General features: G+C 37.7%; 1 protein-coding gene across 1 annotated transcript in view; it reads right to left on the bottom strand.

The window, feature by feature from the left end:
* Positions 1–11,402, bottom strand: part of LAMA1 (laminin, alpha 1) — an 86,419-nt gene that overhangs the window by 63,303 nt on the left and 11,714 nt on the right. The window contains exons 4-9 of the mRNA XM_010584835.1: positions 9,488–9,667; positions 6,544–6,633; positions 5,957–6,074; positions 4,678–4,856; positions 3,130–3,235; positions 2,469–2,629 (exon numbers count right to left, since the gene is read on the bottom strand). Coding sequence (XP_010583137.1) covers positions 2,469–2,629; positions 3,130–3,235; positions 4,678–4,856; positions 5,957–6,074; positions 6,544–6,633; positions 9,488–9,667 — 834 coding nt within the window. The remainder of the gene's footprint in view (positions 1–2,468; positions 2,630–3,129; positions 3,236–4,677; positions 4,857–5,956; positions 6,075–6,543; positions 6,634–9,487; positions 9,668–11,402) is intronic.

The raw sequence follows: 11,402 nt of genomic DNA, 5'->3' as shown, positions 1-11,402 counted from the left end.
TAGTGGGCATGGTTGATGGTTGGACCTGACGATCTTAAAGGTCTTTTCCAACTAAACGATTCTATGATTCTAACATGCTCTGGGCTAAGGTCCAGAAACTCCTAGCCCAAAAGAAGAGGTGCTCCCCTCCTTTAGCTCCGTTCACTGGCCTGCTGCCTCCTTACCATCCAAATTGGGTAGTTCAGAGCATACTGCTACATACCTCTTTCAATGTAGAATTTGAGGGGCGGGGGAATCCAAAACAGTGCACCAAATTTTTTTCTTGTAAAATTTGTACAAACACTATGTTGTTATTTATTCAGAAAGTTTAGACAATTGCTGCTGACAGGCAAACCAGTAGAGAAAATATCTGGTAAATACCCACGAAGCTGTGTAAATAGATCTCCATGAGTATTTCTACACAGTAAGATACAGAACATTTACCACTGCCAGAAACAAGATTCTGATTGTGTCCTAGCTTCATATCAGGACAAGACCCGGTCACACAACACTCCACCATTTCAACCTTTAGTTTCCACTATGGGAAAACTCCATTACAAAGGCAAAGAGAACTTGATGAAGCACCCCGCAAAGTTCCCTAATACTTATGGTTAGGACACAAGGACTCCAGGGCATACAACGAGGCATACCTGTCACTACTTTGAGGAGGCCTGTATGAGCTCTGCATTGCAATTTGAAATGCAAAGCCTGTGGACCAAGTTCTGCTTTCAGAAGCAGTTACCGGGGTAACTTCAGTTCAGCCAAAAGAATCACTCCAGATTCCAGACTTACATCAGGTTTGGTCCCATGGAGCAAATTTCAAGCTACCAGAGAGAAATATGAGACCTTTGGTGGCAACACTACCAACTGACTCTTCTTCTGGACCAGTGTTTGGCCTGTCAAGCTTACATAAGGCCTCTCTAAACAGCTAGGTTATGTGCTTTTGTAAGCAAAGTACAAACTGTTTTCGCAAACCATATGAAAAATTTATGGTCCCCAGCTCTGATTCAAAAGCTGAGGATGACCGCTTTTTACTTGTTAATATCCAAACTTGGGCAAAGGGCCTCCTCAGATAATGAGATTTTAAAATCTTGGATTTTTAGAGAAATAGTATTTGTATGCTCTTTTCAGCTTTTTTTATTTCTCAGTCTTCAGGGTGCACTTGGATCAAACATTTCACTTTATCTCTGTAACATTATTAGATACTTTTATTATTTATTATTACTTATTTCTTATTGAAAAATAAAAATCTTACCCAATGACTAGACCTCAAGAGCTGTGTTTCACTAAGATCAAATATTATGAAATTCAGAGTATAAAAAGGAATAGTTTGCACTACTGTGTTCAGAGAGACTGCATAGGCTTAGAAATCCTGTCTCCTTCCTTTGATATTTGGAGCACACAACTTTTCTTCTTCCTTCCTTCCACCTCTATAGGTGGGCTGCTGACTGGTGACACTCTCAGTGATCTAACCCAAAAATTCTGTATGCCATGCTCATGCCTACAACAGCACTGAAAGGGGACAGTTTCTCATCCAGTTTATACCAAAATTTTCACCAGTTAGCTGCATTGGCTGATATAGTGTTACTCTAGCTCAAAAGCAGGCGAAACAGTTGTATCTCCTTTTTCATATTTAAATTGGAGCTATTTCTTTCTCCCAGACTTCAGTTATTTGTATGTTTGATATTTTGGATCAGATAAATTATGCAAAAGGACTAAGAAGTTTCAGAAAAATTGTCAAACAAACCACTTTTTTTTGGCTCCTGTTCGCTGTCATACTTGGCAACAAATACATAAACTACTAGCTAACATTTGGTTCAGAAAATTAAGTGTAACTTCTTTAAATATTGAACACACAGCTTTGTTATAAAGTTCAGCAGAATCTACAGCTGCAAGATATTTCAAGGCGTTTGGATATTTACCAAAAAATAAAAGAAGGCTGCAAAACTTCTCTGTTTATTAACATTTTTTATGGTTTATATTTTGCAATCAAATAATTAAAATCATATTTCATACATACATCTAATGCAATTTTTCCAATAGTTCTTTCCAAATGCATGCTGTTTCTTCACACAAAGCAGATGTTATAAACACATCCTTTCTTTACAAGAAATCAGTGACTCTGAGGAGAAATATCAGCTCATCCCTGAAACCAAACCCAGTTAAGCATACTGTCATTCTCTCTGTGATTCTCCTTAGCACTCACATGAGCAGTTATTATTTGATTTTAATGTCAGTCTGGCCCATTATTTTAGAAAATGGTGTATCAGTAACATACAGAACTATTCAACATATATTATCATATATTTCCATACAGAGAATAGTTAGTAATTTTAAGTTTTAGGTTGTCAGGTGTACAGTTACACCAGGTTACTCCCTATAAAAGAAGTGATCTCTCCAGTTAATGAAGTAATTTCCCTTATTAAAAAGGAGTTTACAAATCAATCCACAGATTCAATTTTAAGCAAAAATGATAGTTTAATACTCACTTTGCAAAGACAAGATTCTGTGCATGGATCTTCGTTAATGCTACCAATCAGGCTACAGTTACAGCGCAGGCAGTTTGGATAGCCCCTATACCCAAATGCACAACGATCACATTTTTTTCCTGTGTAACCTTCTCTGCATTGACACTGACCTGGCCAAGCCCCTTGGAAAGCAAAAATAGAGAAAAAAATAAATAAAGGCAGGCAGTAGCCTGGATTCAAGATGTCTCAGAGAGTGCAAGTACTTTGGCATTCCTTCTTTATTACATTCCATGTTATATTCCACAGAGATACTTGGCATAATGTCAGTATCACCATCTATTTTTCATGTTTAGAGTACCAGAGGCACAGAAATTGCAGCAAAATGGATTTTGCGACAGCTGTAACCGCATTCATAAACAACAGCATTAGATCTCAATCTTTCACATTGTTTACATAGTCAGAGCCCACCATCCCCACACAAGAACACATTCAGGGACCTGACATACCTTAAAATCTTAAGAGTATGTTATGCCTCACCTCTTCTTCCTAAATATTTACCATTTTTTTGAAGTGTCACCTAACTGGCAGCCATTCACAAGTATATAGTGTTCCCTCAAACTTCAATATCCAGAAATATAGCCAGATTTGAAGTTTAGAGAAAAGGCGCTTCCCGCTCCCTTACCAAGCTGTGAGTCAGAATGGTGCTCATCTTTAACACAGTCAGAACTCAGAGAGCCGAACGGGTCACAGCCACAGGGATAGCAAGGGTGATCATCATAGGGAGAAACCTACAAAAACAAACGTTCTCTGTCAAATTCTCAAATTATTAACTGAGAAAAGTTACTTGTCTGGGATCACCAGAACGAATACAAATGAAGACTGGAAAAGCTAATGTGGAGCAATACATCAAGGGACTAGTTTAATTTTAGCAAACAGAAGATAAGGGGATTGCAGCCTAGAAAAAACTTCAAGGTAGGAACAAAATTTGGTCTTCAATAGCACAGACAAAGGTATAGTAACTGCTAATGGCTGGAAGCTGAAGCCTGACACATTCAGCATAAATAGACTTTATTTTTAATGTAACAGCAATTAACCACTGTGATGGTTTGCCAAAGATTATGGAAATGTTTAAGACAAGAATGGATGCTTTTTGCAAAGACTCTGGTTCAAAGAGGAAGGAAATAAATCCTTGGCTCTGTGTTCAATGGGAGGACAGATTATCTATTCATGAAGATTCGTTCTGACTTCATGATCTATACATCTTTGAAATATAAGGCAATGCAATTCATATGGCAAGGATTTTATTTTCTTTCAGGGACAACTTTCCTTTGAGGTGCCTCAGTTGTAAAGCAAATCAGTAATGACCTCTAGATACATGTTTATTGGCTTTGAGCTGATTGAAGACAATCTCCAACTCTGGCTTACTTCTTTGGAAGAGCTGTACCTGCTGTCTAACCATACTCCTACAGACTCACCCTTCCTCTCTGCAACAATTCACACTGGATTTCTAAAGCATAGGTTTTCCAAAATATGCATCAACCTGCCAAAGCAAGACCTGGTGGAGCAGAAATTTCATTCAGTATGTCTCATTATACAGAGACCTCTAACATTACAGGAAGTTCATACAACTCTGTTAGTCACATCTTATCAACTGTCTTTTGCGGAGTTTAGGTCATTTTTCCAAAGACTGGCACTTGTCAATACACTGGAAATTACACAGGCTCAGAGAGCGCATGTTCTACCATAATCATGTCAAGAAGAGGAATATTTATTGCAACATCTCATGAGACAAAGAATCTGATCCTAGAACCATGTAATGGTCCTTTTAACACTGGTTGAAATGGGCTGATATACGACAGTACACAATTTTGGCACTTCTGAAGACGTTGAAATTTCAATACTGGCCCTTTTTAGAGCTTTAACCACAGGAGAAATGGGTTTCCTATCAGAACATCTACATTCCCACACTAGGGCTTCAAGTTTCATCTTCATTTATTCTTTTCTTCTCCAACAACTTGACCTGCCCTCCCACACAGCTGGACAAGCATTTTGTTTTTTCTCTGAAAGTTTTGGTGGTATGTCTTCTACACAAAAAAACCCCACCTCTATAGTTCTTAGCTATTGTGCAACTGATAAAAATATATATATTAATTACAATCAGCTGAAATACACATTATTGTATCATGCTGTAATTCGCCAAAATATTAGAATGTTATTTTCCAAGTCTTACTTTGTGTGGTCTAAAATATCCATCAGCACACATTTCACAGTTGATCCCAGTAGTATGTTGAGTACAGTTTAAACACACGCCACCTCCTATGTACTGGCCATGAATATCCATGCTCCTTTTCTGATCTGCAATACTCTGATTATAATAACAATCTTCTGCTTTGTTATGACAGTTGCACTCTGAGAAGGAATGGAAAAGACATTAATTTTTTTATTTATGTTGTATAACAGTTCCTATAACACTGACATTTTTCAAAGTGGAAAACATAAGTAGAAGAGCATATCAATTCATCTCAAAAGCGTGCTTTTTTCCCTTTAACCATGCTATATGCTTCAGCAGTCTTGATAAACTATATTTCTTAGCAAGTAAGCACATTTCAAAACCACTGTCACCATTTTAATAGCACTGGTTTAACAGTATTCTGTAGATCCCACTTAAACAAACCTGTTAGGACTGATGTTGATACTGATGTGTGCTATTAGCTATAACTGTTCTTTCATTTTTCTGTGCTCTCCATTACAGAAGAAAATCTGCCTAATTCTTCTCTTATTTATATTATAGACAAAAGCCTGTGAAGTCAGCAATGCCAGCACACAAGTATAAATTTGATTTAGGTTAGAGGATACCAAACAGCCACAAACATCTACTTTCCAAAGAGTGACATTAAGACTTGTGTAAAGACTTCAACTAAAAAGACTACTTTTCCATTTGCAACTGTAGATTTTATCTAATAGGTTCTTAACAGTCTGCAGCTTGTGCTATGCATTAGCTCTGTGAAGAGAGAAAATGCACTAACTCGCCCTAACAACACATCCAGCCATACTGGCACAGCTTAAGCCAATCTATCAGACAATCTGAAATGTAATTGGCCAATAAGGATTTTCTCCCAAAACATTTGTTATCAGAACAAAGTTGTTTATCTGACAAAATTTATGATCAACGTAGGAAATTTACATTTCAAGTAGCTAACAAAATGATTGATGCAAATCTGCCAGTTTTTACAGGAGTATAATAAATTCCCAAGTCTCTTTGAAAAAGAGATTCTGAAAGCTTCACTACGTGACAACTCCACTAGCCAAGAAGTCATATTGGATAGAATATTTAAAACGATCTTAACAGTTATGATTAGAAGTAGGTCCTCTACCTTTAAACAATCCTATGAAGACAGTTAAGTTTGTGGATTTTTCTTGGGAATTAGTATAGATATGTATGAAAAGCAACCTCAAACAAGAAAATAATAAGCCTTTATGAAACTATCTAAACCTCTGTGCACACTTACTCTCACATTTGTTCCCAGCAGAAATGGTTCCTGGTCTCCACGGTTTCTGGTGGTAACCCGGACAGCACTTGTTACAGCTCTCTCCACATGTGTTGTGTTCACACTGGCACTGCAATTTCTAAGAATAAAAAAATTCACTTTTTAAAAATATTTTTAATGGATAATTTAATCAATGTTGCCAAAAGTCTACCTAATATCAGACTTACTCCAAAAAATGTCAAGACCCCAAAATACCCCACAATTAGTATCAGACTGCTCAACCATGCTATATCAACTATTGGGGAATAGCCTTTCTAGAACAGGAGGGACAAATCTCCTGTGTTGCAAGAGAGACTATTTCTTGTTGTGCCCCTTGAATTGCTTAAATTTTATGCCAAAGAAAAAGAGTTTACTTCAAGAAAGCTATGTCACCAGAGACCCAGATATGTTTGCACAGACAAGGAAGAAAATTATAGAAAATAATTTGTGTGCACCTTATTGTAAGACCTCTTTCAGCCTCCTCTCTCTCATTCTCCTTAGGCAAAGTCTTTTTTTTTTAAATCAGAAAAGTTGTTTTGTGAAAATAAATTAATGAGATTAAAGAATACCTTTGTGATTTCATCCAGAGGGCAGCTGCGAGCATGGCCATAACAAATACACATGCCACCAACAGAGATATCCTTTATTGAGTAGTAGTACTACAAAACACAAAGTTGAAAAAGGGATGAATAAGACATTTGCATGTATTTACATCCTCCCTTCTACTCTGGAAAAGAAAATACCAGCATTCAACTACTCTATGATTTGAAAAATAAAAGAAATACTTGAAAATAAAAGCAGCTTTGAATTTTTGCCACTTGCGGAAACCTTCTATTTTGTGATTTTTGTTGTTGTTGTTTTGCATATTTTTCCTCACTGGTACAAAACAATAACTGACTTTTAACTTTAAATAAGTATGCACAATTCCTCAGCTTCAGGAAAGACCAAAAAATGTGACCTCAGCCAAAATTTACTTGTAAAAAAAAAAAAAAAAAAATCCTTTTTTCATCCTTTAAGAAGCCATGAAACTTAACAAATCGCTCTATTTTAGTTTTAGTCCGGGGAGTAAGAGTATGTTTTCTTAAAACAGGAACTCTGTCCTCCCTTAAAACCAGTTTGTGCACTCGCTTCCAAACTAGCTCTTTGCTACTACTATGTAAGCAGTACATTATTCTAACCAAATTCTTAGCTTAAAAATTGGTGATACAGCAGAGTAAAATCCATTAATACTGCCAGGTGGTGAGCAAAAGCAACATACATAAGGAAAGGATTTAATTTTCAAGGCAAGGAAGAGGCAGGAAATGACCATCTGGGTTCAGTTACAGCTGCAGTATCAACACAGTTGGCCCATTTGTATCCTGGGAAGTATGTGCTACAGGGAAATGAAAAAAGAAACACTTTTTGAGGATACTTCTAAGGGAAGAGTTCAAGACTCTCAGACCTAACAACTCTACAGCCATCTGGTTCAGGAAGAGGAGGTGGCCCTGGGTGGTCAGATATGCTGACTTCTGGACTGTTATTTCTTTGAAGGATCTTGGAGCTGGAGCAAACTAGCCTCTTTGATTTCATACTTAATTTTTTCTGTTTTAAAATTTTTTATTATGTTTAGTATTTTTTTAATGTTATGGGCTTGAATTACAGACAACACTCAGGGACTTATAATGAACAGTAAGTTCTTAACTGCAGAGAAGGAGGTCCAGACCGAGAAAAGTAGGAGGACAAAAGCAGAGCTGTATTTCTCACTGCATTGCCTGCTTCATCTCCTTTGTCTTGTTTTCTGAAAACTCATAGTGTATGGCTTATAGCAGCTATGTGCAGCCTGAAGTTGAGCTAGAAACCAATGCTAAACAAATGCTACAGACAGAAATGAATTGATAAATAGATACAGAAAGGTGCTGTCGAATACTTAGAAAAGTTCTGCATTGGTCGTTTTACAACACTATATACAAGAAACTAAACACAATTGGTATCAACAACTGGATGTAAAGTCTTCAAAAACAATAAAAATACAATCCAGAAGGCTGGAAGTGATTACCTTGGTTGTAGCTGGTTGCACAGTGAGACAAAAGGCGAGACATCAGGATTTGGGAACCCTGCCCAATAAAACCCACATCTTGTGAAGATGAAGATGTGTAGCTTCCCATGCAAAACTGCACTAAGTAGTGCTAGGTGGGGTAGTACTAAGCCCTGGATTGCAGAACTCTGTGTGTTACAAAAGCAATGGGAATGCTTGCCCTCAACACCCTTGTTTCCCAGCTGTATGTTTGTATGTTTCTCTGTCAAGCCTTTCTTTTTGGGGTGTATTTCTTGATATTACAATACTATCAACAGACCTAAAGGTCCATCAGCCTGCTCCACAGAAACATCTCACTTGCTCAGGCTGTGTATTAACCATTTCCCCATGGCCAGCAAGCCACAGCTGGAGCAGCTGTTCAATATTCTGCACTTGCAGTCTCCATGCTAGTATTTCCTATATGGGGCAGACAGAACAAGCAGAACATCCAGATTTTACGCTTTAAAAATGCTGCAGCTTATCTCTATGACCAAGGTAAGAGTTGGGCTGCCTTGAAAGTACCCACCAAACCCTGACCAAATCCAAGTTCCTTTCTCCGTTCTGTACCCAGCTATCTAGCCAGACCTCATAGAAGCAGTGTCAATGCACAAGGATTGCCTGTATCAGGGAAGCCACAAATTGCAAGATTCCTGTTGCTGTGCAAGGAGGAGTTGCCTGCAGATGTTCTTCAAGGCAAAGAGCTACAAAGGAAGGGGAAGAGGAAACACTTTTCATATTTTTCTGTCCTCATCAGAAAGCCTACCTTCATAGAAAAATGAACCCACTGATGTCCTAAACTATGGGTCTCAGGTAAATTAAGAAGAGGCTCAAAATGACAAAATACAAAGCAGAAATACTGCAGAACAGTAGCCATGGTAGATACTGTTATTAGGGGCTCCAATATTGAATTTCTGTGAGAGCCTGAAGTGCTTGGTGCTGCAGTTTCCCCAGTTTCAATATCAAACCTGTAAAGATCAGTTAATACTCTCAGAACAGCTTTAAAAAATGAAAAAACTCTCATCGGATAACAAAATTCACAATGGCAAGGTTTCCAAATAATTATGAACAAGAGCACTCGGTCCTGAAATCCTTGATACACCAGAAAAAGTACTGCGGTTGCATCAAGAGCAGCCTCAAGTGACACTTCCATCAGCCAAACCATATTTTTTATTTTGATGATAAAGCGTTATAAACACTGTTCCTAGCATAAATCATTTACACAAACAAATTAAAAAAAAAATACCCAAACAAATAAAAAACAATCTGTAAGAAACGTTTTTTCGAAGTTGTTTCTGAGAAGATATTGTTGTTAATAATGTCAAAGGGAAGGCAAGAATTATTTAACAACCTATCAAAACAACTCTGTGAATGGCAAGGATCAAGTACTGCCTCCTCAAACAGATCAGAAAAGGCTCTCCCATCAAGTCATACTGAATACCGTTTATGAATAATCAGCTTACCCTTCTGGTAACAATGGGGTCTAGTTCTTTAGGATCATTATGGCTGAGAGTCATAAGGTCAGCATTAAGAGTTCTAATACGCTGCAGTCGTAGGCGAATGTATCGTGCAGAAGTAAATTCCAAAAGCTTTTGTGAAGGATCATCAGCACTAGGCCTACCGTTGATCAGTGATGTGTGAATCTAGAAAGAGGGACTGGCTTAATCATAAACATAACTGTGATTCATTTGTAACAACAAACATCTTAGTGTAAGAATTAAAAACATAGAACTTAAGCTTGTTTTCCAACAACTCAGGATGGTGCGATACTAAACTACCTGGATTTCTTTTTTCTTCCCCATCGTCTACCTGCAGGTAGAGTTCCTGCTTCCTGACTCATGCAGTTCTGAAACCAGCACTCAGATCATCATAGTCTCAAGTCTCCTGGACTTTTGTGGAGATAGCATAAAGAGAAAAACAGTACCACAAGCTAGTCCTTAGTTCCCATGGAACATGTAACTCTGACCATAAGCACAGTTTTGTCCTTACATTTTTCTCCTCCACAATTTGTAAATATCTTACTGCAAAACATAATATGGTGCACATGCTCAATCTGGGGTCATTAATCCTATACCTTGCTGGGACAGGGTTGCACAATCAGCAGGAGTACTCAGTGATATGAGAGCGCAGCAGGAAGCCACAACAGATGACAACTGAAAGCAAGGGGCTGCCACCACAAACCAACCTATCTGGCCTCCATCTTTCTCACACAATCCCAGTTGGCCCCACTGAGATGGCTTTTGGTATTGAGCTGCAGGACTTATTCTGGCAACAGCCTCTTCCTTCTTTCCAAAGCAATTTAGGAACATGCAAGGATTTAGTCTTATATGACCATGCAGTTCCTGCTCTGTTTTATGGAAGAAACTGAAAAATGAGAAGCCTGCCGGCCACAAACAAATGTTAAACACTTCACTTGGTGTCCACAACAAATAAGAGGTCATGCTTTCAGCTTGTCAGCTACATTTTAGAGTGTATGACATATCCTCATTTATGAAGAGTAATTTTGTCTCATATACTACTCTTGAATTTATAGTTTCAACTTTGTCCAGTACTGTCAAATTGTTCCTCTGAAAATATTTCCAAATATTAAAGATTATTTATTATTATTTAAAAATAATAATTCTGTAGTAGAGCTAGGGGTTTCCTAGACAGTAACTGTGTTATTTCAAAGATTAAAAAAATCAAAGAATGATTCTCCATATACACTGCTATATTTGGCCAATATATTGCTTATATATGGCTTACATACACTGATATATTTGTATTATATATTTTTGTCCTCCATAATTCAAGACCATTTCCAGACAACTGTAGTTTAAGCCTTGGAATTCATCATGAGCCTTGACTTCATTACGTAAATTTCTGGAAGCAAATCTTCAAACAGCATATATCAAGTAAAAAACAGAGCTTACAGTAGAGCAGCTATACCTCTTCAAACTTGTGAAAAATCTAGCAGCCAAACTGGCAAAATGTGTGATTGGGCAAAAAATGTTATTATTAAGTAACATCCTCATTTAGACATGTGGTCTTTTTACCTTACCAGTTCTTTCACACCAGGGCACTACAAGCTGACTGCAGAACTTCGGGATGCTAATAAACACTGGATACAAGGCAGGTGCTTGTAGAGATCAGCTGGTCTCCAGGACTTCCTATAGCCCCATACTTAAGTTCAATATGTTGGCCAGAACCAATTACAAAGCACTAAATACAAGTATTTTCAAAAGGGTGCCAAGATTCTCTAGTACAGGCCATGAAATATTCTGTGCAAGGAATATTCCTGTCTGTCTGCCATTCCAGTTATGAAGGAGCAGCCTGTCCTTTGCTAATGACAGCTTTTATGTGGGAATGTTGATCTGCTTGAGGGTAGGAAGGCTCTAC

This window comes from Haliaeetus leucocephalus, unplaced genomic scaffold, assembly GCF_000737465.1.
Source record: "Haliaeetus leucocephalus isolate CR32 unplaced genomic scaffold, Haliaeetus_leucocephalus-4.0 Scaffold1007, whole genome shotgun sequence".
Classification (NCBI taxonomy): domain Eukaryota; kingdom Metazoa; phylum Chordata; class Aves; order Accipitriformes; family Accipitridae; genus Haliaeetus; species Haliaeetus leucocephalus.
Note: the sequence above shows the minus strand (reverse complement) of the source record. Positions and strands in the feature narration are given on the sequence as shown.